Genomic DNA, 27,714 nt, shown 5'->3' with positions numbered 1-27,714 from the left:
GGCTGCAGTCGCTTGTCTCGACCGCAAACGTTAGGTCGACTCGTCCGGTCGGGTAGTAGTGGGGGCAGTAGGGGTAGGAAGGGCTTATCGTTCGGGTATGCCCTTGCCTGCTCCGTATCAGTGAGTGAGTGTTATTGTTACTGCTGTGGATTTATACAGCTATGGGGCGAAAATGATTACTCTTTGGCATCTTCATGGGCAAATGTTTCCTTTTTTGGTGCAAAAATTGTGTGTACACAAAATGGATCGTGTGTGTGTTTAGATTTTTGTATCACCCAAAAAAGATTATTACATACGCCTGAGGCGTTGTTTCTTGACGAATAAGGAAACCTACTTGCAAAATGCCGACTGTGATATCGAAATACATTGACACCACTGCTGCCAAGTACAATATCCCTAAGGAGCACTTCACGCGTAGTGTTGTTGTGGTAGCAGTATGTCTGTATGGATTGAAATTTGGTTACCCGTACCTGCAGCAGTTTTACAAGCCAGAGAAGCAGGGCGAAGGGAAAATTTCGTCCACAGCAAAAGATGCAGGAGAGTCCTTGAAGACAGCCCTTAAAGTGGAAGTAATCGATCCTAAGGAAGTTCCTTCCGAAATAGGCGAGAAGAACTGCAACTCGAAACAGCAGGATGGAGCAGAGGCGAGGTTCAAAAAATCTCCCAGTGTTAACAGAGAATTTCTAATACAGCTGCGTAAGCTTGTACAGGTGATTGTTCCTGGAGTGTGGACTGGTGAAATGGGTCTGTTGACTTTGCATACACTCTCTTTGGCTGCCAGGACATTTTTGTCAATTTATGTGGCGACAATGGAAGGGCAAATGGTGAAGCACATAGTTAGACGCGACATCAGAGCCTTCGCCGTGATGCTTTTGTGGTGGCTTGGAGTAGCAGTGCCAGCTACGTTTATTAATTCCACTATTCGTTATTTGGAAAGCAGACTTGCCTTGGCATTCAGATCCAGACTCGTGGCCCATGCCTATCGCTTATATTTCAAGGATCAAACTTATTACAGGTGAAGAAACATGGAGTTTGGTGATAATATTTTCCAAGGAATGTCGTCATCTTCATTTAGAGGCACAAAATTTTTGCTGTCTTGTTTGATACGCAAATGATCCCTTGGTTTGACTGAGTGCAGGGGACAGAGGTAGTTGGCATGTTTTTGTTCAAGATTTCAGCATATGTCTTTTTCATTTCAGAGCTTCAAACCTTGATGGCCGTATAGAAAATGCTGATCACTGCTTAACAGACGATGTAACAGCTTTCACAGCATCGGTGGCGCACCTGTATTCACATCTGACGAAGCCATTGTTTGACTGTGCTCTCATTGCCTTAACTCTGGCACGAACCTCCCACAGAATGGGTGCTTCTATTATTCCTGGTTTGTAAAGAGCGACGTGTTCAACCAATAATAAATAGCTAATTGTCATTGAAATAGTCACTGCATTAATATCTGAAATGATGATTCATGTCAACTCATTTTCAACATGTATTTGTGAGCCTCAGCACTTTAAGCTTTTATCTAAATGCATTTCCTATTGCATGTTTTTCCATTTTAAGATCTTATTATATGAAATCAGGATTGATTCTATGGGATTTTTGTTTCAAGTTGCAGAGTACAAATATCAGATAGTATGAAGTTTAAAGTAATGATCATTTAATTTTTTAAGCACACATTGAATAAAAGCTTCATTTCTCCTCGACATGTATATTGGAGATAAGAGCTTTTAAACAGAAGAATTAAAAACCTCATTGCACTTTTATCATCCCAGCCTATCATTAGTCTGCATTTGATCAATTTTGTTTGTTTTTTTATTTCTTGACATCCTCTGATTGCATCACTGACCCTAGATCACATTCATTGAATTTTGCCTGTGCCTTTCCTCTCCCACCCAGACTTCTTATTCACAATTCCAAAGTCCGGCTTTTATTCGCATAATGCTTCCTTTGTCCCCCCCGCAATTCCAGCTAGATAGTCCAATAATTGTTCGCCTCAGATTGCCATTAGCCTCACCCCCAAAGCAGGGCCACGTCAAGTTTTCATCTCTCCTGAATAACATTGAATATGCCAGCCATGCTGACCTGTTATTACAAAGATCAGAGCATGCTTATGAAAAATAAACTGGGAAAACTGATTATGGAATTATGGATGCGGGTAACCATAATAGTGGTCATTCTTGAAGACTTCTGTTTAAGTAAGCTTGTAATTGTCCGAGCCAAATTGCTGTGAGTGTTCTCTGGTAAGAACTGTGTACCCTAATCCCAGATCTTCAATTTGTGGAGGAAACACGCAAGAGCATGCAATATAACGCATGAATATGAATCATTTCTAATTAAGGCCAATTGTGAAGTGTTGTCTTGCTACACTTATTGTTTTTCAAACTAATTTAAAAATTTTCTTCTAATTTTAAACATGGGTAATGTTACTTCAGTGATTTCTAAGTCGACTTCCTGTGCAGTGGTACCTGTGGAATGAATGAAAGTTTTCGATTGTTTACAGGTCCCGTGCTGGCTCTTGTGGTCATCATGATCACTGGGCAAACCTTGAAGGCTGTGTCACCAAAATTTGGCAAGCTTGTCGCCGAGGAAGCCAATCGTAAGGGATATCTTCGTCACATACACTCGAGGATTATTGCCAATGCTGAAGAGATTGCCTTCTACGGTGGACACAAGGTAGTCACCTATAGCAAATCTATTTCATTTCCTTAACGTGGAGCCAAGTACATGTACAGGGGCCCCGTGGTGGGGCTTCAGGGAGGGAATGGAATTGGGGAGCAATGTATCAAAAATGAAAGTGGTCGCATTTGACCAGGAGAATGGCAAGTATGATTGCATAGATAGTGTATACAGTGGAATAACTGAATGAGGGGATGATTTTTTCATTACCTTGGATGGAAAGTTGATGGGAGAGCATTGAAAAATGTTGTTAAAACATGAATGTTTGTCTAAGGCAGCAAATATGGGGAAGGGTATGAAGAGTGCAGTACTACTTTGTGTGCACTTATAGTACTAGTGAGTGTACATTGCTATACGGAATCCAAACATGGGTATGTCAGAGTAAGGATTAATGTTGAATAAACCCTGTGGGCATTGGGTACTTGAGAGAGAGAGAAGTATTCATAAGCAGTAAAGATAGGAGAGGAATGAGTGTGCCATGTGTGAACTGAAAGTAAAGTGGTCAGTTAGCCGTGCAATTTAATGTTACTTCAGGTATTTCAATGCGATTGAAGTGAAGATGGGATGAATTGGCTTCAATTACTTAATGCAAATTTTGTAAAGATATCAGTCATGCTTCTTGCTCAAGTAAGCTAGCTGCCGACCAGTATTTTCAGAGCAAAACTGTCACAATGATTCCGGAGTTAAAATGCTGGTGAGGTACTAGCGTTAATATAATTATGAAGTATTTCATTCTCTTCCTGGATCAAAATCAATGCTCAGAGAGAAATTGTTAGAGTTGGAAATGTTCAATGGCTGGTGTTGTGATCCGACTTTGTTTTTTGGGCCTAAGGAAGTGCTTGACATTGATCAAAGTGCTAGGGCAGCACTAATTTGGTCTATTTCAATGGCTAATTGAAATGGTGAAATATGTTTTCACATAATTACGACCATCCATCTCACATTTATTGAATCAGTATGCAATTTAATTTTTGCCAAATTAAATCTCTTTGCAATTGGTTCAAAGTGCAAGTACATGGGATAATATTTAGATAAATTTAGTAAGCAATGCAAGGTATGCCGTACTCGTATTCTATTCCTGCATTTGTCCTAATTACAGTTCACTGCCCCATCCATTCTCATGGGGCAGTGAATGCTCTATCCTTGATTCATTATCGTTTGACTGTTTAGACCCTGAATACATCAAAACTTTAACATTCCTATGTTATCAAGCTTGATATGACACATGAAGACAAATGGATAAACAGGCCAAGAGAAATCATTAAGCATTCTTTGAAGTACAAAATTTATTAATAATGCAAGTATTTTCTTAGTTTTCCCGGAGGACTCTAAGTTGATGAAGCACGTTGAAATTCAGATTGCCCAGAAATTTGATCGAATAGTATGCTTAAGCCATAGTCAAACATGTCCAGTTCTAAGAATCTCTCCAATTGTCCTTTATCTTTCATTTTGTTGTTCAAAAGAAGCATTCCCCAGGGTCCATCCCCCCCTTGGCTGTTGATTGACACTCTAAATAGCAGGTGTTATCATTGAGTTATTTCACTGGCTAATTGGCATGCCCTTGTGAGCAACTGCTGCTCTGTCCGAGTGTGTTCTGCAATGCCATTTTTGGTTGATATGGAAGTTACTGGAGTCATTTCTGGAAACAAGGTTTCTACCTCAAGGAGGCTGCAATCTCCAAATGATCCTGGCAATGAGCTAAGTTCTCCTATTCTGTTGCACAGGTTGAACTTGGCTATCTGGAGAGAGCTTACAAGTCCCTAACGGCCCACATGAGGAAAATCTTCTCTCAAAGACTGTGGTATGTCATGTTGGAGCAGTTCCTGATGAAATATGTCTGGAGTGGCACTGGGATGATCATGGTGTCCCTGCCCATTCTGATGTCTGCAAAGAGTAAATCGGGAGACTCTGGTAAGCATCTTAAGTAGTATGTTGTTCTGATTTTTATGCAAGACAAATTATTGATTCTTGCAATTAACAGTTTCAGGTTGATTTGAGACTGAGTAGTATTTTCCATGCTTTTTGAATGGCAGTTTGTCAGGATAAAGCAATTGTGAAAATGGCCATTGAAATAGATTCAAAATTGTTTGGAGTGTTGTTTGTTTCACAAAAAACAGGGATGATATCATGTTGATGGATAGTTTAATGTTGATGTCAGGAAAATATGCATTTCATGCTTTCCATGGAGTTGAGACACGTTTGGGCGGTAATTAAATTGCTGCACACGCATATATTTAATGAGTGAAGGTGTAGTGCTTATACCTCGGCAACAGTTCCAGTATGTCGCATAAATGATCGATGGAAGTCAGGTGCTACTTACCACTGATTCAGGAATTCATAATAATTACAAGTAAGCTTTTGCATACAGGTCTGTTAATATAGCTCGTCACATTGTTTCCATGTAGTCCAGATTAGTATCATCAGTGCCCATTGTGTAGCAGGCTGAAAATGCTGAATTGTTGTGGGACTCTTTCAATTTGCTTGTGCAGTAAGAAAAAGGTGCGTGTTCAGCCCTCAGTGTTGATGGGTATTCACGGTGGAGTGTGGCCACTCCGGTTGGCCACACTAGCCCTGACCAAGCGCCCTTGTTGCTGGGCCAAGAAGAGACTCACGAGGTGTGGTCAAAAAAAGACAGGACTGATTTTATAACTTGTTTATTTGGACGGATACAGCTTAATCGAACTTGTTACCCTCAAAGTACATGCCTTGGCCAACACACTGGCTTGGCTGATGGCACGCCCTGGACAACGTTTCTTCCAGCTCTTGAACCCTGCCTGCCTGATCCCCCATAGGGATCCTCTTCAGGTCTGCCGTACAATTAGTTTTAATGTCCGAGTTGGACAAACCCGAGAGCAAACCCAGAGTTGTGACAGTTCTCTCAATGCAGCAACTGCCAAGAAACTGTCATAATTCGGGCTACCCATGTCTTAGCTTTTTCCATGTTGGTGATCCTATTTACACAAATAGTTAGTTTCCATATTTCCAAATAGTTTTTCAAGTATTTTGAAGTTTCCACTTCTTTAAGTCCTCACAGTCCCTCTTTTGTGTTGTGTTGAATCTTGTACTGCAGATTGATATCTTCCTGTTAGTTTTGAACACGTCCTAGTTGTGTTCTTTCATCACTCTCACCTAAATGCCCAATTTATTTCATGTCATATTCTCTACGTAGGGGATGTGGTAGTTCAGGGATAGAGCGTTGGACTAATGACCGAGGGCCCGGGTTCGATTCCTGGGCAAGCCTCTGTGGATTCCCTCAGCTCTCCACCCAAACTGGGTGATTTTTCCGGTGTTAGATCCTCCTGGGGAACCGTAACCGGTGCAGGGAAAGGCACTGGCCCCTCTTGATACCCTGCTGACGCGTGAATTTCACACATGTGCTGTGTAGGGCTTAGTACTGGGTGACTACCATCACCTACTAAACTGACCTACCACCTGAACCCCCTGCCATCACCCACCAAACTGACCTTAGGGTTGATTACTGTGTTTTTGGTTTTTTTATTCTCTACTTATTCTTTCACCAGACACATATCGCCCACCACAAACACAATGCGCTGTTTTTCTTAGATTTATTGATGCACAATTTCAGAAGCATTGCCTTGAATTCAATTCTTCATTTTCTCATTTGAACTTATCATGAATTGAATAATAATTGACAATTGCATAGAAAGTTTACTTTTTGTATTAGCATTTTGACCGATTGCAAGCTAATTCCATTTTTTTCCACCAAATTTTCAGGAGATGACAGAGAAGAATTGGGAGTCAGCGAAAGAACTCAGTATTTTACCACGTCACGGAATCTGCTAGTTTCGGGGGCAGATGCTGTTGAGCGTCTAATGTCATCCTATAAGGTACACGTTCAGGGTTCTTCAATTGGATGAAATAGTTATTTTCATGTTATGGGTACTGGTTGAGTTTCATTAGTGTTCCTGCACTTGGAAGTAATATATTGCTTGTCATGATAGCTCATTTCCCTCCCTGAAATGGAAATAAAATTAACTCTGTGCTTCCTTGCAAAGGAGAGGTTGGTATTCCTCTGGTGAATTGGATGAGATGGCAAGACAAATCTCCAGTCATTTTAAGCCGTCCAGATGGTGTGGAAGCTGTGTGAATGAACTGTAATTGATGGTTTCTGGCGTAACTTTATGGAACCGATTCATTATAAATAAATGAAAGAACTAACTTTGTAGTTCCACACGAACGATTTATTCACACGACCCGGGTTTCGAAGTAAAACTTTGATAAAACCTGATGATGAAGTTTTACTTCGAAACCCGGGTCATGCGAATAAATCGTTCGTCTGGAACTGAATGAACTGTGTTGTGCAGAGTGATATGTTGCTTTTAGCTTTTTGGTAATTCTCTGAAAAGTTTCCAATTGGTCTTTGCAATAAGCTTTTCTTGAATGTTTGCCTAAGTCAATTCTTGATTTAACTGCCTGATCGGTCACTTTTTTAAGATCCCAAGTTTTAAGAGCCCCATCTCCATCATTAGAGCCTTATGACCCCTTCCCATATAAATAAGTTCCAGAGGTGTGTGGAATAGGAACCGTCATTTGTTTTGAATGTCCTTGCTTTTTTCACCCTCATCTATTTTGCTCACTCGGAATTTCCTCAAATTCAGTTCGCAAAACTATGGACTCCGTAGCTATGCGAGTCCTTCAAGAGGCAACCAATTACGTCACTCGCATCTTTTGAGGTCACGCGTAACATTTTTCATTTTTTTTGACAAATATAGATGTATTAATCCAGCTTTATATGGAGGATCTTTTGTATATTTGATTTTCAGAAAGATGGATTCATTTAACACACAAATGCACAAATGAAACACTTTCTTCATCAGGAAATTCTTCCAAGGCTGATTTCCCCTGAAGTGTCCCCCAACATTAAGGATATTCACCCAGGAGTTTAACGCCATTCTAATGGTTTGATTCTCTGCTCTCCGTGTGGTTAGAAGCCCTCGGATAAGGCTGTCCTACGTGTGTGTATATATTACAGGAAGTGGTGGAGCTTGCTGGCTACACGGCAAGAGTGGGAGAGATGTTGGACGTGTTTGAAGAGGTGAGCAAAGGGAAGTACAAGAGGGTCGTCGTCGGCAGTGGCAAGGACTCGGACTCATGGGACGAAGGCGAATCGAAGAAGACCCGCTCTGTCCAAGCTGCTGGGCTCGAGTTTGGGCCGGATGGTCAGCCTCTCATCAAGGGTTAGCAAATATTTTTGGTGTTTCGTTTTATCCTCCAGCTCAATCATGCAGGATTATGGAGAAGCTTCCTTCCGCTGCTGCCGCAACTTAATATATTCTTGGATGAATGACCTTGATGAAATATTTTAATTGGTGATAATCTTTTTTTTCGTGGTGTTACTCAGTTTGGTTCAGAAACACATGTTGAGTAACAGAGGGATAGTTTTGGAGGGCTTTGAGATGTGGGTGTGGAGGAGAACTGGGAAAAATAAAGTGGACTGAAAGGAAGACTGTGATGATTTGGCATGGGATAAAGGAAAGAGAGAAGGCAGGAAGAGTGAATGCAAGAGATTACATAGAGTATATTTATAAAAAATTGGCAATACTACCTTGATCAAAAATTTCCCGGAATTTATTCAGAAAATTAAAAATACAAGTTTATTCATCTAAATCTATATTGTCCCCTTCAAAGTAATCCCCATCGACTGCAACACACTTATGCCAGCGCTTGATCCAATCCTCGAAACATTTTTTATATTCGGTTTTCGGTATGTCCATCAGTGCTTCCTGCGATTTTTCCATTACTTCCTCTCGGCTGCTAAAACGCGTTCCCCGTAATGGTTTTTTAACTCGATTGAACAGAAAGAAGTCACAGGGAGCCAAATCAGGTGAATTTGGTGGCTGTTGGATGGTATTTGTTGCATTTTTCGTCAAAAAATTACGAATAATGATAGCACTGTGCAACGGTGCGTTATCATGGTGCAAAATCCACGAGTTTTCTGCCCACATTTCTGGTCTCTTTCGGCGAATTGCTTCACGCAAACGTCTCATAACGCCCAAATAATACTCTTTGTTTACTGTCTGGCCTTCTGGCAAAAATTCATGATGCACTACACCGTTGTAATCCATGAAAACCGTCAGCATTGCCTTCTTTTTTGACTGAAAACGACGTGGTTTTTTTGGTCTCGGCTCATTTGGTGAACGCCATTCACTTGCCTGATGTCTGGATTGCGTGTCGTACTCATAAACCCACGTCTCGTCTCCAGTAATGATCCTTTTGATGAATGTGGGATCGGATTCAGCCTCGCAAATCATGTCTTTTGCGACGTCAACACGGTCTCTTTTTTGCATGAAATTGAGGTCTTTTGGCATGCTACACGACGGAAACCCAAATCATTAACCACAATGTCTTGGGCGGATCCATAGGCAATGTTCAAGTCCTCCGCTATTTCTCTGATGGTTAATTTGCGGTTATTGACCAACATTTCTTTTACTTTATCAATTTTTTCACCGACTTTCGATGTCGATGGTCTGCCACTGCGTTCATCATCTTCGATTGACTCACGACCACTTCTGAACCGCTCGTGCCACTGGTAAACGACCGTTTTTTTTAGAGAATCGTTGCCGAAACACTTTTCCAACATTTCCAACGTCCGTGCGCCACTAAATCCGTTTTTTACGCAAAATTTAATACAAGTTCGTTGTTGCAAATTTAAATCCATTTCTGAAATTGTAAAAAATCGCCAACACACACAGAGATAGATGTACTCTTGGCTACGTAACTTTTGCAAATGTCAAGTTATGACACTAAGATTTAAAGGGAATATCAACAACAGATGTACCAATTTAACAAAAAAAAACAGAACTCAAATCGGAACAATGGGAGCGCCACACGGTGGTTATTCCGGGAACTTTTTGATCAAGGTAGTATTCCACAGGATAAAATTTATTAATGCCATGGTTTGAATGTTACGACGTCATCGTCAGGTAACAGTCATCAGAGTCCAGAGTATATATGCTGAAAAGTAAGTAAGGGCAGGGGGGTGGAAAAGAGGGGAAGAGAGAGGGGCAGCAAGGGCGAGTACGTGCATCGATGGCGGAAGGGAAGGGGGTGAGGAAGACAAAGTAAACAGGTGCAAAGTCCTTCAAAGTCCAGAGAGAATGTCTTAACTGGATGGAGGGTGACTCCTAGGTCAGGGAGGAAAACAGGTGAAGTTGGTGGGGGGGGTTGGGGGGTTGACAACTATCACAGGGGAAAACCAAATGAGATGAGAATAAATGCAATAGAACAAAAGTTATCTAGTTTTTGAGAAAGAGGAAAGCTAAGTTAAATATTAAATTAAGGGGTCATAAACTGGAGTGGGTGGATATGTTTACAAACTTCAGAAGTGTTTTGGTTGAAAATGGTTCATAGTAGGGACATAAGAAAAGAATTTGCACTAGGCAAAGAAGCTTTCACAAGAAGGAGGGAATTGATGACAGGGACATTGTGTAAGGATGCTCAGAAAAGGCTCATTAAAAATTTGATATGGAGCGTAGTTATGTACAGCGTGGAAACATGGTCATTGAAGAAGGATGACAGGTGTGGATAGGAGGATTTTGAAATGTGGATGTGTAGAAGGATGGAGAAGGTGAAATGGGCCGAAAGGTGGAATACAAATGAGGAAGCACTTGGTATGGTGGGCGAGGGGAGGGGATTGTTGGGAGAAATCATAAGGAGGGGGGAAAAATAGGTGCAGGACATATTGATCGGCAGTGGGACGTTGGAGACTGTAATTGAGGGGAGAATGTTAGGCAAACGAGGAAGGAATATGATTGGGATGTTGGATGGAATTCTGGGTGGAAGGAAGTGTACAGAGTTGGAGAGGGGCTTATTATAGTGTCAGCTGTGATGTTGTATTTTGTTACGAGAGATGGTGTAATACATGTACTCTCGTATGGCATTTGTCCAGTCAACCATACGTTGACCGGTAGAATACTGATAATGCCACTTAGAATATGTTGACTCTTCTTCCAGGGAAGGTGAAAGAATCAAGTATAGGAGGTGCTATCATATTGGAAAATGTTCCTGTGGTGACTCCAAACTGTGATGTCGTGGTTGCATGTCTGAGCCTCCAAGTTTCCCCTGGGATGCACCTGCTTATCACGGGGCCGAATGGCTGTGGGAAATCATCTCTCTTCAGGATATTGAGTGGTCTCTGGCCTGTTTATGCTGGCACGTTGATCAAGCCTCCAGATTGCTCCATGTTCTATATTCCTCAAAGGTAATGCAATCACCCATCATCTCTCATTAAAAAAAATTTGTTGTCTCAGGCGTAACTTTGTGGAATTTGCATAACACATTGAAATGTAATGAAATAATTGACTTTGTAATTCCACACACTTTATTTAAAAACACGACCCAGGTTTCGACGTTGAACGTCTGATGATGACGTTCAACGTCGAAACCGCGGTCGTGTTTTTAAATAAAGTGTGTGGAATTACAAAGTCAATTATTTCATTACATTTCAATCTCTCATTAATCTGGACTGTATATTGTGAGGGTTTGTCTGGATTATCTATGGTTTTGGTACACATAATGCCATGGAATATGTTCCATCTCTGATTTTTTGCGCCATTGAATGCCAATGACTTAGGATATGATATCATCAGAATTATAGGATAGGACTGGACACAGGATGTGTCTTTTTAACTGTCAATGCTTAGAAATACTCTTCTAACTGCTGTCAAACTGCCAAGGCTGCACCTCAAGGGCCCACCTTATGGCCTCTATTGTTTCCAATTGACATAAATGATCTCCCAGTGGCCTTGCATGTGATGGATTAAACATTGAACTGTTGCTATGTGCAGATGATACAAATTTCATATTATCATCATCCTCTAGAAAAGGTTTCAATAAAAATGCCAGACTAGATATTGTAGTAGTCTGATGACAATCATTTGACCCTCAGCATAATTGGAAGCCACATGGTCTGTTTTTCACATATTAACAATCAAATGGTCAAATCAAATTGATGCTTATTCATGGGAAATTAATTGAGCCAGTGCTAAACTGTAAGTTTCTCAGTAACTTACCTAGGATCTAACCTCTCATTGGGACAGCAAATTAATGTTTTACATCACAAACTTAGTAATACCTGCTGCCTTCTCTGACAGCTACAGCACAGAGTAAGCAATCTCTTGAATTTAAACTCAGGTGAATTGGAGACATGCATTATTTGGGTTAGATAATTCCCTGGAGGGTCTTCACGGCTTTCCTCTAAAATATGCAAGTTTAGCTTTGAGGATTATTTCTCACAAACGACATGATTCCATTCCTCAAGTCCAATTTTCATATATACACCTACTTCATGTACCACGTATTTACATATTATCTAAATTCTTTTATGTAAAAATAGCTTGCAGGATTTTCCTAGTCAATTCAGTTCTTCAAGATCACTTTCCCAGAACAAGTCATTACCTATCCGTACTTTCAATTACAATGAAGACTTGGAACCCATAGTCAATTGGATCTGAGACTATACAGCAAATTACCAGCAAAGATTAAATGTACGAACGCATTAAACCCCCAAGTTCACGTCCACTTTTTTCTTCGTTGTCTCGGGCAACTGAGTACTGGGGTACCCACTTACCATTTTTTTATTTTTTGTCTATTTGCATGACTCATATATATTCAGTGGTAAATTTTTTAATGAATGAATGTACCAAATGTATTTTAATGTGATATTAACTTCTACCACTTTAAGTTAAAAAAATGAGAGTGACTTTTACGAGACCAGAGCAGGCACCGATGCAAATACTTATGACCTGGGAATGCTTATGATTGATGAGCAGGGACATTATATCAGACAGATGCACTATTCACAATAGATATGTCGAGCATCATCAAACAGCACACTAATACAAAGGCCAAGAAAGTCTCTGCAGAATACAATGCAACAAATCTAGATACTCAATGGTGTTGGAACCCTGTTCCCATTCAAGAAATGTAAGGGTTAATTGGTATTTTGTTTAGCGCTGGTGTCAATAACGTATAGACCTCAATCATGTAAGTGAAATGTGGAGCCCAAATCTGTATCTTATTTATTAAGCAAAAATGGTAATCAACAGGTTGAATAGCATCATGCATTAAATAAGATTTGACAATGCCAAAATATGTGAGCGCCATAGAAAACAAAATACGGCTGCTCCATTGCGTAGTCTCTGTATGATGATGAATGCTAATTTAGTGTTGATGTACAGGGTGTAGTGACATCACTTCCTTTTTTGAAGGGGTTTTTCCGTATGAAAAAGGAAGTTGTGTTGCCACACCCTGTATAAACCATCAGAGAATTTGACGATCAATGAGCAGCTTTATCCTTATCGAGGCCGTACGAGATTTACCCAGTAAACACCATCAAAACCAGCCAAATATGGTGTACAAATTTGGTTTATTTGTAATGTCGAAAATGCATTTGCTTTGCAAGGTAACATTTACACCACATAAAAGCTAATGCCGAAGAAAAAAAAATCAAGGAGAAAGGGCTGTCGGAGAACTTGCAGGTCTATTCCGTGGAACTGGCAGAAAAATATGCATGGATAATTATTTTACCACCCTACCACTTTCTAAATTCTTGCCTCCATGGAAGCTAACGATTATTCCAAAAGTAATGACTCTCTACCAGTCAAGAGCGGTATATTCTACACTATTTCGAATTCAGACAAAGTAATGCTCTGCTAATATTTGCCAAATGAAAATAAATCAGTAATTCAATTATCAACATGCATGCAGATATGACTGTTCCCAATGACGTCAAAAAGAAGACATGCAATAAATAGTGAATACATATCATAAAAATATGAAGCTGGTGTTGATAGAATGGACCAAATGATTACCAGGTATACTCTGCAACTTTGCTCATTGAGATGAGCGCAAGTCATGTTTTTCATTACACTCAGTATTAGTTGTCTGGCTTCATACATTACTTTTTATGAAAATGATAGATTGTTGCCTCAAAAAACCAACCAGCAGTGTAAATTGATGAGACAGCTGTGCGAGGAGCTTGCAAGACCAGCCATTGAGAACAGATTTCATAATGTGCGGGGGACACACCATAACAACACTGAAATTGCAAGGGAATGTATGACCTGGTGAGGATCGTTCCTCTAGCTGGTTCGGGTCATTGAAATCCCAGGGATACATCTGGGAGGATCAAAGTTTAATGGCCGCTGTTACATTTGTGCAAATTAATCAGTCAGAAAAAGAAGGCAAACGAACAAACGTTACAGTCAACATCCGATTACTCTGTGAATTTCTTAATTGTCAGCATCTATTCATGAACTAGTGTTCATTAATAACAAACTACTGTGTAAGTCATTGTCGAGTGTCACCCTCCAATTATTTCAATCATTAATTAATCACTATTAGCAATTATGACATGAAAATTGCATTCTTTGAATGTTGGCTATCGTTTGTGGCTGGGACTTCACAATCTTTAAAAGGTTCTAATGTCCATAGAATAAATACTAAAAATTTGTTCTGAGCATTTTCTGCTTCAAAAAGAGATAAATAGCGACCATTAGGAGGTGCAGGGTGGAATTTGCATTTTTCAATTAGTTTCTATCACAAATCTACCATTTTAGGTACTCGGGTATGAACGCAAGGGTTGATAATTTTAAATTAAACCTGAAAAATGTATTATTCTGTGAGTGCCTATGTAAGTCCCAAAATATAAATATAATTCTTTGTATGATTCAAATGCAGTATGACTGTTTGCTAACCTTTTTCTCTCTTCGCGTCCACTTCACTCACCTCATATCATGCATTTTTTCCCATTACTTTGGTCCCTGGGTGAATGAATATCATGATTGTGATTACTTTGTCTTTGTCTCGTTTCTGCCTGCCCTTATAAGAAATAATGCTAGGCCTGGTGTAAGACAATGTTTGAGGGGGGATTATATTGGGACTGTCACCAATTATGTTTCTTAACTATTACTCTATTTTCTATTCATAATATTCCTTGCAATGTGCGATGCTATTCTGATGACTGGTTCCTAGCCGTAACTCGTACATACTCGTCCTTCATTCTTACTTCGTTGTGTGATACAGTGTTTCAAAGTCTGGATTTCATGTGAACACCAGTCTACTGTATTCCAGTCCTTGGATTGGTATTAGGGTATAACCTTCCCCTGGTTAATTGGAAACAAGTAGGAGGCTTGAAAATCATCAATTCAGATTTGTGCATGGAAGAAGTAGGTGAGGTTGCGTGGTGGTCTCATGATCCGCTGCCCCATCTGCCTAACTCTGCAGCTCTTCTCATCTCTTTATTTGTGGATTTCAGGCCATACCTTTCCCTTGGCAATTTGCGGGAGCAGGTGATATACCCCGACACGGTGGAGGACATGAAGGAAAAAGGCTTAACGGACGATGATCTGGAAGTGTACCTGGGCAAAGTGTCCCTGAACCACATTGTGGCACGTGAAGGCGGTTGGGATGCCGTGGCCGATTGGCGGGATGTCCTCTCTGGTGGAGAGAAGCAAAGGATGGGAATGGCTCGACTGTTTTATCATCGGTAATGAGAATGCATTTGCTTTGTTTTCCATTCGGGAGTCATTGCTTATTTAACCACAGGCCTCATTTTGGCATAAAATGCCATTATCCAGTAACATTTTAAATTTAAAAAATATCATTTGCCATATTCAGTTCTCATTACTATTGATGTGCTTTTATAATAACTATTGAGCCAATTTCTATAATTTCATGGTATTACGTGTATATCCATCCATCATTTTGGGTACTTAATGTCCCAGTTATTATTAACTTCAGAAACTATTAATGGTTTGTCATACATTTTTATAAATTTAAATGATTTTCATAGCATGCATTTTATATTGCATTATAAAATATCTTCTGTATCTAATATCTTCTGTAAAATTATGTTTTTTCTAAAATCACAATTTCATTTTGACACATGATCTTAGCCAAAAAAGAAAAGTCACCTTTCTTTAGTGAATATCATTGCTCTTGCTAATTTTACTATTATGTAGGCCTAACCTTTTTAATCTGATGTCCCCTCTCTTCTCTCTAGACCACGGTTTGCATTATTGGATGAATGTACGAGTGCTGTTAGCATAGATGTGGAGAGTGCCATTTACCAGTCAGCCAAAGATGTTGGCATCACTTTGCTAACGATAACCCATAGGCCTTCCCTTTGGTAAGTGTTTCATTGTTTATTATTTATGTATTTGATTATTCCTTCATCTTTCATTTAAATAACATAACTCTACATTCCAAAATTTTCTGCCAATACTGCAAGTTTATTCTGGAGTTGTCTGGCATTACTGTGCGGCCATGAATTGTAATGCCTTTGTGGTGACCTTACGTACCGTGAAATCTGCTGCCATTACTGCTACCTACTAGTTGCAGTTTTGTCATAAAGATATGAGCGGGAACATCAGATATTGATATTGATAGAAATGAGCTCTTACGGCTAGTAATATATAATAAATTTGAAACTCCAATAGCCGTAAACAGTTTACCTTTCTAAACAAAGTGAAAATGAAATTAAATGGCTAGCGCCACAAGTCAAAAAGGGGTAAAGGTAAAAAAGGATAATGAGGTAGGTAAAAGGGGTAAAAGGTAAAAAGGAGAGGATAAGAAAGGTGAATACGAATACGCGTATTTCGGCCACAAAGTAGCCCTCTTCAGCGTACTGAAGGGTAATCGTCACTACAACACAAGTCGAAGTGAGAAAGGGTAAGGGCAATCCGAAGAATATATAGTGTTACATGTGTGGGGGAGGAGGGGGGGTGGTGAAAAAGACAAGAGCCAATGGACGAGGCTGATAGTGGAGGAGTTTTGGAGGAGTGGAGTACCTTTACCCCTTTTTGACTTGTGGCGCTAGCCATTTAATTTCATTTTCACTTTGTTTAGAAAGGTAAACTGTTTACGGCTATTGGAGTTTCAAATTTAGGGAACATCAGATAATGGCAGCCATAGCAATGATCTGGCTATATCAAGAATCGTGTAATATTTATAACTTAGGCTTAGGACCAGGTTTGTAAACAATAATGGAAATCACCTTGAAATGAAGGAAATCAATTTTAAAAATTGATTCCATTTTGTGAAGAATATTGAAAGCATTGATCAAATAATAACTTTCATGTAATGACTTCTTCCTATGAAGTGTATTATAGTAAATGAGAGTATATAGGATCATTAAATAACAAGTAAAATCAACAAATAAATGAAATCGCGTGATATTCCCTGGCATTCTCAATTAAATATTAAAGTTAAATAGTTTCATGTAAAAGGTGCTGAGGTAGATGTGAAAGTATAGCCAATATTAAGATGTGCCATTATATAAATTCTTTCATTCATTTCCTTCTAACCTTTCGCGCATTCATGTGTACCCTGTTATATTTCTAAGGGAATGATGTAAATAAATAAGGTGTTAAATTATGAATGTGCAAGTATTTTTTCATCCATGTCTTGACAAAATGGAACATACTTGCAAATGGTTAGAGTAAGTTAACTACTAATATTAAAAGGATAACAATTACTAATCTTGTGTAGTACTATGTTACTAAGAATAGTGAATAGAGTGATTTGAACTAACTTTGTCATTCATTTTGGACCATACAGCTTCTATGGTGTCAAAATTAACAAGTTTACCTCTTCCACTTGTTCAATATGGCAGTTGTTGGTTTCCTGTGCTACAGGGAAGCAGCGTGTGGTGCTGGGCAGCAGCAAAGATGCAAGGAGATATTCGCTTCAAATAGAGTGAAGATTATCAATGCAGTGGTTAAGTGTTTTCAGTGATGTTGAAAGGTTGCTTCTCGTATGCATAAATGAGAAGCAATTGCAAATGAGATGCCATTTATGAGAATGTAATATTTGAGAAGGGAGAAGTGATTTTCACCAACCTCGTTAACAAGATGTCAGGATCATCAATGGCCATTGAGAGTATTTAAGGGGGTTAGAGCAGGATAAAGGAATAAACCATGGTTGAAGAATTTGAAGAGATGATCCCCCATCCACGGCATTGTGAAGCCACGAGCTGTGAGTCCAAGGCAGCAGAGAACTTCATTGGTGGCTTCAAAATGCTCGTAGATTCTGAGGGTCTACCACAATATGTTTTTATTTGTGGAGGTTCTCTTTGGAAAGAAGATTCCGAAGCAAACCTAAATTTGTGCGCATAACAGTAGATGAGAATGCTGTGAAGTACACCGCCAGGCAATGAAAGGTCAGCCCACGCACACATTTTGCACAAATGGGAGGAGCACTTTGAAAATCAACTTGTTTACCATTCAGGAACTTCTCGAGCCTCCAAGAAGTTCTAAGCCCAAGACAAAAAGGCTAAATGAGATGTGGAGATCACGGGAAACTTTTGCATCGTACAAACTGTATGAGGCATTGCCCTAATGAGGCAGTGGCAATGCCGGTTGTAAATTTACTTCACCATCATTCTGAGTCTCATTTTTACCAAATTTTAAAGCATCGAGGAAAACAAATGTCTCCTCAACAGCTTTCCAGTGGAAAGGAATTAGGAACGGGTCAAAAATAATTAACAATGCATTTTCATTCTTTTGTGCTTTTACAAATTGAGTTCAAATTCACTGTTCCCATTCCACAACAGAAGAAAGGTAAACGCGATCTATGATCCTAAACAATGTATACATATATTAATTTCAGATTCAGGCGTGGTGTGGTGGAACTGTTCCATGATAACAGAGACAAAGACTTACAATTTTCCACTTAATACTAATGAACAATAATTAGTGGAAAATTGTAATAGTTTTTGTTTTTGACATAATGTATACATAATTTTCTTTGAGTAAACCTTTTGCATGATGTATTTTTTTAGGCATGGAATGCATTATTGTATTTCAAATTAATTTATGCTTAGAAAGTTGTTTCACAAAATGAGTCTTTTGCTTTATGAGAAAGATCGTGGAACGGACAATGCTTTTATTATGAGGTTCCACTGCTCTAAAACTTCACCTTGTCTCACAGTTTTCACTAATTTTTTCTTTACTCATGTCCCTGTCATCTACATCGCCCTCTTTGTTCAGCTTCTTTGCCCAACGCTATTCTTCTCATAATGTGATGTCAGACACTATAGATATTTGAAGTGTCCTGCCGACTCTAACTTATGAATCCCAAATTACATGTGTAACTAGGCCCTCGGCATTAAAAGAAAGTGATTTAGTTTCGTTTGAACACTTTCAGTAATGCATTTAAAAAATAATTCCCTTGATTACTTACAGGAAGTTTCACACTCACAAGTTGCAGTTTGATGGTGAAGGTGGATGGAACTTGGAGCCAATGACCTTTGTTCCAGAGAGCAACCGGCAATCTAAGAATGCCAAGGTGAGCTGTAAATATGCATAGAACTGTGGCCCACCTCTCCCTACACAGTCTCGCTTCTGTGGAGGTCACACGTGCATAGATGTAAATATATATAATATTCCTGCATGGTACGTATGCAAATTTCTTACATTCATCCAACTTTCCTATCACGGAATTTTAATCTACCGTGATGGAAAGCAGTCTCTTGAACTGAATCTCTCCCAAAAAGAGGTAAGAAGTTAATTAAAAGGTGGATGGGTATCTAATTATTATGTTGGTTTTGATGCTGACCTACCTCTATTTAATTGTTAATGAAAACGATTGAGTTATTGCTGTGTGACTAATAGCACTCATGCTTGAAGTATGGGATGACCAGAAGCCATAATACAGTGAACCCCCCTCAGGGTAATAATGGTCATGTTCTCTCAAGCCGTCATTGGTTGTGAAATCTCGCTCTTTGAAAAACAAATCAATTGTAGACGACTGAGTTGTTCTTTGACGGCAAACTCCACAATGTATTTTAAGAGGATGAGGCAATAACCTACCTTTCGAAAGCAATTTCATGCTTAAATAAGTGGGTAATGTTAATCTTTTTGTAAAATGGATATTCTATTTGAGTTCCTCGTCATTTTGAAGCTTATGAGGGTAATCCCAGAAGTACCCAACCCAACTAAGAAAACACAAAAATTTTGGAAAATAATGTGCTCCTATAAATTTTTCAACACTATTTCCTTTCAGCTCTGTGAAACACTTTTCCCAGCGACATTCTATAAGTTCGATACCCTTTATATAATAAGAACTGTCTAGCTCCTCAAAATAGCCATTAACTGCCGACATCACTCTTTCAGAGTTGGAAAATCTTTGACCACCGAGCCATTTTTTCAAGTTTGCAAACAGAAAATAATCCGAGGGGGCTACATCTGGAGAATAGAGTGCATGAGGTAGCAGTTCAAACTTTAATTCATGAATTTTAGCCGTTGCAATAACGGATTTATGAGCTGGTACATTTGTCTTGATGAAACAACAATTTCTTCTGAGCCAAATGCGGCCGCAATTGCTTGTTTAATTAGCTTAAATGTTGCGTAATACTTGCCGTTGATAGTTTTTCCTTTTTCAAGATAGTCAATGAAAATTATCCTTTGCGCATCTCAAAAGGCGATGCCATGACCTTGCCTGGAGATGAAACGGTCTTGCGAACGAATTGACTTTGTTGCCGTGAAACTTTGCCAGACACTCAATTGAAACATCTTCACGACACTGGTTTTGCTCGAGTGTGAGCAAACGCGGCACCCATCCACCACACAGCTTTCTTATGTCAAAATTTTCAGTTAGTATGCCATGTACCACACTTCATGAAATGCCTACAATGTCTACTTGCTCGTGCACTTTCAGTCGACAATCATCCTGTATCACTTTGTGTATTTTCTTTGCCGTTTTTGGAGTCGTCACCTCACCTACAGGCCGACCAATGGGGTGCTCATCTTGACAGCTCGTATGGCCTCGTATAACTAACTCTGCTACTCAATATTTTACTGTTGTAAACGACAGAGCAGACTCGGCCAGAGTAGAATCCAGTTCAGCCTTTAATTTGGTTGGGCCAAGGCTTTTCCAAATAACATTATTGCATCACATAACAATGGCCAATTTTCTCCATTTTCACAAATTCACTGGAAACGTTCACTAATGATGGCTGCCAAACAAATACTAAACGAGGTGGCGTCTTCAAACTTGAAACATATGCCTTATAGATTGCATACTTTCTAATAGTGATAATTTATAAACAACTACCACCCTGAATTCATTGGATTGACTGAATATCAGCAGGCTAAAGAATATCAGCAGGCTAAACAGAAAATCATAAATGAGGGAAAAGAGCTGAATACTATCAAGGATAAATGGAAAAATATCCCAAAGGGAATATCAGAAGCCGCAAAGGAAACTATACTGACTGTTCATAAGAAAAGGACGAGGAAACCGTGGATCACTGATGAGACGATTAGAAGGCGGATGAAAGGAGGAAATGGAGGAATGTAAATACCGAGTTAGGCAGAAGGAAGTACAAAGAGTTAAACAATAAACTGAGGGGTAAACGAACAGATCGAAAGAAGGGTGGAAGCCTTTTGCTTATTCGCCTGTTTCGTAGATTTTGATTAGGCATTAGAGAGGCTAAATTGGGAAAAGCTAATGAATGTATTGCAGAAAATAAGCATAGATTGGAGGGAAAGGAGGCTAATCAGCAACATGTACATGTCTCAGACTGCTCAGGTGTGAGTGGGGAACAGGGAGTCTGGATGGGCAGTGGTAGTAAGAGGTGTAAGGTATGTTTACCCATTATCACCAATGCTGTTCAACATTTACGTGGAGGAAATGATTAAAGAGGCATGGGAAGAACTGGAGGCAGGAATGAAAGTCTGAGGGAAGTTCGTAAATCCGGTTTGTTGATGACCAAGCTCTAATTTGCCATTCAGCCAAGGGGCTGCAAGCATTGCTGAGTGAATTGGAAATTCAGTGCAATAGATACGGGATGAGAATCAATATTAATAAAACAAAGGTTAGGTGATTTAACAAAAAGAAAAGGGCTAAGCTTAACATTAAAATAGATGGGCAAAAAATAGAGCATGTGGAACAGCTTACGTATCTAGGAAGTTTTTTGGAGCTAGGCAAAGAGGCTTTCACAAGGAGGAGGGAGTTGATGACGGGGACTCTGAGTAAGGATCTTAAGAAAAGACTCGTAAAAACTTTGATATGGAGCGTAGCTATGTACGGTGCGGAAACGTGGTCATTGAAGCAGGAGGATAGACATAGATTGGAGGCTTTTGAAATGTGGGTGTGGAGAAGAATGGAGAAGGTGAAATTGACCGAGAAGAAAACAAACGAGGAAGTACTTGGTATGGTGGGTGAAGAGAGGGGTTTGTTGGGAGAAATCCTATGGAGGCAAGCAAAATGGATGAAGGGTGTATTGATCGGCAGTGGGATATTGAAGACTGTGATTGAGGGGAGAATGTTAGGCAAACAAGGAAAGGGAAGGAACAGGATAGGGATGTTGGACGGGATGAAAGGGAAGTACTCAGAGATGAAGAGGAACCTGATGTAGACTAGGTTGCTGGATTGTGTTTTGTTAGGAGTCACAAAATAGTTATTTGGTAGTTGTCTCCATCCAAAAACTTACCTTTACTGGTAGATAACTTAATAATAATAAATGGCTCTAATAAATGGAAATATTTACTTTTAAACTCTATAAAATATGACTATAATGTACTATAAGTGTTGTTTTAATAACGTTTTGTAACTTTAGTGGTTTTATTGCAGAGGTGGTATCTTGGTGTCTAAATTTTGCTCTAATGCCTAAATGTTGTGGCTTTGGGTGTTAAGAAGACACTTAAAACCAAGTTTTCTGGGAAGACTACGGCATCATATGAAAATGGCAAAGGTGAAGGGCATCTTGGTGAAATCATGTCGTTTGAATTCATTCCGTGTGGGGTTTACAGTGTTGAGATGTTGAGGGAGTAGATGGGAGAAGTTGAGCCTTATGGTAAGAGGAAATAACCAGGTGGAACAGCTCATGCATTTGGAGTTGAATCTTTAGAAGGAAGATAGACAGCATGACTAAGAATGCTACGTGAATAATTGAGTTAACAGAGAAATATTCATTAAAAGGAGGAAATGGAGGACTGGCATATTATGTCATAATATAAAGAAGAATAGATTAATGAAAAGTTAGAAATGGGTTGGAGTATTATGTTGTCCGGCAATCTTGTCTTTGAGGAAAGCGATAGGTGAGAGGCTTTCTCAGCTGAGGTTCAAGAAGAAAGGATAAATGGAGAGAAGGCCACGTGGAGGAAGCAGGATTGGTGACTGTAGTGACTAAAATGAAGGCCTGGTGGAGAATTCAAAGACGGCAGTGAGTCTGGTGGAGATAGGAGGGGAAAGCATTCAGAGGAGGAGGAGAAGGTCTCTGCGATTACTTGCAAGTCAGTGAGCATGTATTGGAGTGCCCAACTTTTCCTCTGTACATTAAACTGTCCAAAATGCATGTGTTAGCTTGAAAAGAAAACACTCATTCAATTTAGATTTTAATCCACAATATATCACACTGCATCACAGAAGCCAGGAAATATTGCTGCAGCTTCTTAATGAGAAATCCCATGTGAACAGAAAACTGTGCAATGGAGATATATAAAAGCAGCTTAGTTCTATGATGTGTCAATGTTTTGTGGCCATTAAAATTTATATCTTTGTCTTAAGTGTATTATCTTCATGTAGCCTGTATCTTGGGTAGACATGAGTACATTATATAATTTTCATTTGGATTACTCATCACTCTAGAATTGTATGCATTGGTGCACACAGCAATGGGTGTGTACTCTGATGCTTGCCTGCATGACACATGGATTTTATTTCATTGCAGGAAGGTGTTTTGACTGGAGAATCATGAAGATATGATATTGTGCTGCCATGGATATTTGTATCAGTTCCTTTGAGGCCAAAATTAATGACGGAAATGTCCCATCCTCATCTGGGAGTGTTTAATGTGGGCGTTGTTTTGCATGAATATTGAATAGTTTAATATAGTTTTTGTAGTCGTGGGATTTTGAAACCACACGCCACTGGAAGAAATGTTAAGCAAGAAAAATATTTTCACTATCCATAGTAGACTACTTGGTATATGGCGGCACACCTAATGTTGTCAGACTAGATCTTGATGGGAAAATCTGTCCCAAACACTACTGCAAAGACATTCTATCTGTGCACATTATAGTTGGCTCATTTTCACTTATAAAGAATATGAAATATTATGGAGGAGGATCTTTACTCTGACTTAAATAGTCTTTCTACACTTTAAGGAAAACTTCCATAGGGTATGCATCTTATGAAAACTTAAAGCAGCTTTATTTATATGAAACTGCAAAATATATTGTGCCCAGCCATCCTATGTGGCCAGTTCATCTGGATCAAACTGGAAGTTGGTGGTGTTTTTGGCAAATAAGCCAAAGCCCGATATTTAAACTCAATGCCATGTTTTGAAATGATGAATTTCGTAAATCGGAACAAGTTCAAAAGATGTGAATGAATTGATGAAAAATCTACCTCAAGGTTGTATTTGCAAGTTTTGACTCTCTGTTTGATCGTAAATATTTATACTGCTTGAATTAAATTCAGTATGCAGTACATTTATCAAAAAACAAAGTTTAAAAAGATTCATATTGTTTATCGTACTAAGCATTAAGGAATCACATTTCTAAATGTTTTTAAAAAAATCACTGCATTCTTCCTTACTCTTGTAATTCTCAAATAACTTTGAATTTAGTGCTTTTTATCAGAGAGAACAATGGGCTGAAATAGTTTATGGCTGATCGGCTTTAAAATTCAGTAATCAATCATAACCTAAATATTAGGTTTATTTGCACACTGTGTTGTAAAATCAATTCTTAATTGTATAAAAATATCATTTTATATTTAATATATGTCTTTGCACTAATTAGGAGTATCTCTCATTTGGTAGCTCTCTTTCTCATAGGCCACAATGAGTAATAATTCTTGCTGGAAAACAATTTCATTCATTTCTTTACTTGTTTCTGGATTGATGAGTCTCCAGTGGTTTGATTGCTCACAAAACCATCCAGGCCTTCCTTCCTGCCGTTCAATATCAAGTATCCGTAAGAAACGTACATTTGATTAGCCAGAACACAGATGTTATGCTCTATATAAGATACTGAATTTTAGGTGCTTGCTCCTAGATATTTTGCCGAATGGATAATAATTATTTCAACAATAATTACTCCTGCGTGATTGCATGGCGGTTGATTGTTTACACTGAAACCTCAGCAACTGTGTCTTATCTGTTGGGCACCACATCAGTCACGGATCAGTGTGTCTTTGGCCGACAAGAGAAGGATCAGGGAATTTTGAGTGCGTCTATGATCATATTTTGAGTCATGCAATATTTTAATTTCCCCATTTGGTTTGGACATGTTGGTGCTTCTCCTTGGTCATTTAATATGAATTTTGTTTCTCTATTCAAGATTCATGCGACAGATTGTATGTGACCTTTCGAATTATTGGTAAATTTTTAGTTTCAACATGCATATCATTATGAATATATTTATTTTCACACAATTCCATTCACGAACAAGTATCAATATGTTGGCAGATGTTTGGTTCAGCAGGGTTTTAAGCAATGCAGAATAAATGATGAACTTTGAAAAGCTGGAAGAAGAGAGAAATGAACGTTGCATATGTGACCTAAAATTTGGCTTAGAAAAAATAACTCTACACTTTTATTTCTACTTCCATGTTTAGTGTATGCATGTAATATATTTTTTCAATTTTTGGCATTTTTAAATACAGCAATCTGACAATTTGATGAAGAAATCTGGAAATGTTGCGCAGAATTGTCAAGTGAAAATGGCATGGGTTGCATTAACTTCTTTCTCCGCATTTTGAAGTGCTTCATAGCCTGGAGTTTTCTCATGGTATAAAGCAAAATTTTTATCCATGTAACCTTTTAAAATATTAGGTCACAGTGTAATGCATATGCATTGGGTTTGACTTCTATTGGAACTAAGTGTAAAAAGAACAGGGAAGAAAATTTATGCTTATGCTCAATGGGGCAAAACATTTAAATCAAGTTATGTAGGGAACTTTGCTTAAGACCACCTCCGTATGAATTATTTATTAGAAGGGAGGCTGGGCTTTATAACACAATGAAAGGGACCTTCCTACCCATCCACGTCTTCCCACTTAGGAACCCTGTCAGGGAAGTAATGAAGATCTCATCATAATATATTTAGTGAAATTTATTTCTAAATTTTAGAGCAAGTGCATTCCAGACCAAAACTAAACGAATACCTCAAATTATTTACTCTACACAAATCATTGGTCGAGAAGTTTAGAGAGTTGTTTGTCATGAATACTTATTCTCAAGTCAAAATGTATAGTATAATCCACATTACTTTCCGGCAGTTTAAATCAGGTAAAGAAAGTTAATGCCCAGGTGCCTAAGTTCAATGTTTGACCAAGAAACTGCAAGATGCAAGATCCCATATCCAGAAAGTTAGAACACCGAATTAGCAAATCGACTTTGAAACTGATGCCATGGGATTGTTCAGCTTGTCATATAAAAATTAGAATCAGTTCAAGGAATAGTTTTTAACTTTGCATAGAACGTTCACGTGAAATGAGCACTGTTCCGCTGATTGAAAAGATCACTCTGGATCTCCGAGCAAAAGGGACGATGCAGGTGCTTCAGAAGAAAACAAAGCAATCGCCTTGCCAAGTCATGATAACTGTCAAAAGATGGCTGAAATTAAAACTTGACTTCCGTTAAAATTTTCCAACTGCATTTGTCTTGTAAATCACAATAGGAATCACCGAGTCCCAAGTTGTTTTACTTGAGATTCTGCAAAAATACATATGTATATGTCAATAGGTATTATATGATTCAATAAAAATATAAGTAATGGCAGAGAGTGATGGAGTATTTGTGCGGGTGAAATCAAAAGGCTTAAACACTGAGTTTACCAAAAACACTTCATTTTGGGTTTTCTGTTGATGGAGTAACATTTTATTCAAACTTGATTGTTGCAATCAGGATACACAACTTATTCACTCAAAAGTATGATTTTCAATGTTTGCCATTTGCACATATTTAATATGAGGGAAAGAATAATTCAACCACATGCAGCATGTTCAACTGTAACAAAATTATTCTTTAAATTTACATTTTGTGCTTGTTTTAGCCAAAAATTTCAATATGAATTTCCTGAAGCAACTTTAGTTTTATGGAGTTGTGTTTGATGATAGCTTTTATAATTCCCTTAAATTGAAAACAAACATTTTTGTTGTATAATGAATTTTTTATCATGGGGAATGTGTGTTATTAATATAGCTATATATTTTTTGATTGTTTTATGTGAATGAGTGGACTTTCCTCATTTTAAATTTTAGCATGCACAAAAACTGCTGCTTGAGGAACATGTGAATTGTTTGGATATTTTTGACGGCAAGATTACACATAAAGGATAAAGAATGCTACAATTGTCTCAGTTCCATGACATGAGGTATCTTTTGACCAATGGCAGGCAGAGAAGAGTATATACGGAATTTGTTGTTTTTGGTGTTGATGTGGATTTCCGCTGCTCCTAATTGACTGGGAAATGCTCATTACGAACAATTTCACAATCTCAGTGTGCCCAGCAGATGGTTTGATAGAGATGTTCATCTATCAATTGAGGCATATCAATTGAGAATTTGTAAAACTCGAGGAGGAATCGTTGGATCAGTAGCTCTTCTCATGAATTTCAAAACCTATTAATTGCATTGTTGTGAGTGTACTCGCGATAAAAGTCCATTAATATTATGGAATTCTGTTGGTTGTGTTTTGTTATGAATGCCTTTTGAAGGTTGTATACTTAGCATTTTTCTTTAGAAGTTTAGTGACCTAAAAGGGTGTGGAGGTGTAACCAAAGGAACAATTATCCACCTCAGGGGATATTAGATTCTGACTATGTTTAAACTAAAAACACATAGTGTACTATTTTCTCATATCTTTGTGAAAGTTTCAAGGTAATCAATAGTTAAAAGAATTATGGAATTTAGCTTTAGGGCCCAGTAATGTAATTTGGCAGCGTAGGTGACTCAAGTATTATTTCTCTTACAAAATGATGTTGGAATTGCTGTGATAAGGTTGTGTGCTGTCAACATTGTGGGAATTGTGTTAATAAAATGTTGTCAAAAATATTGCAGAGTATA

At 38.6% G+C, this 27,714-nt stretch overlaps 1 protein-coding gene across 1 annotated transcript; it reads left to right on the top strand.

The window, feature by feature from the left end:
- The first annotated feature begins 30 nt into the window (after window positions 1-30).
- Window positions 31-27,699, top strand: Abcd1 (ATP binding cassette subfamily D). Its single transcript, XM_071594221.1, has 11 exons — window positions 31-1,015; window positions 1,200-1,381; window positions 2,501-2,673; window positions 4,401-4,587; window positions 6,412-6,524; window positions 7,670-7,874; window positions 10,651-10,897; window positions 14,954-15,184; window positions 15,701-15,826; window positions 18,882-18,984; window positions 23,372-27,699. Exons 1-11 carry the CDS (start codon window positions 342-344, stop codon window positions 23,396-23,398), a joined length of 2,268 nt encoding a protein of 755 aa, XP_071450322.1. The 5' UTR covers window positions 31-341; the 3' UTR covers window positions 23,399-27,699.
- The last annotated feature ends 15 nt before the right edge of the window (window positions 27,700-27,714 follow it).

The sequence above is a fragment of the Hetaerina americana genome, unplaced genomic scaffold (assembly GCF_022747635.1).
Source record: "Hetaerina americana unplaced genomic scaffold, ioHetAmer1.1.p SCAF_6, whole genome shotgun sequence".
Lineage (NCBI taxonomy): Eukaryota > Metazoa > Arthropoda > Insecta > Odonata > Calopterygidae > Hetaerina > Hetaerina americana.
Note: the sequence above shows the minus strand (reverse complement) of the source record. Positions and strands in the feature narration are given on the sequence as shown.

What these genes read in the sequence shown, in the direction of transcription:
- Abcd1 (XM_071594221.1), top strand. Translation starts at nt 342, where the DNA reads ATGCCGACTGTGATATCGAAATACATTGACACCACTGCTGCCAAGTAC. An exon ending in CCTTCTACGGTGGACACAAG is followed by an intron (nt 2,674 to 4,400) that starts GTAGTCACCTAT and finishes TCTGTTGCACAG; the next exon opens with GTTGAACTTGGCTATCTGGA. An exon ending in GGCAATCTAAGAATGCCAAG is followed by an intron (nt 18,985 to 23,371) that starts GTGAGCTGTAAA and finishes ATTTCATTGCAG; the next exon opens with GAAGGTGTTTTGACTGGAGA.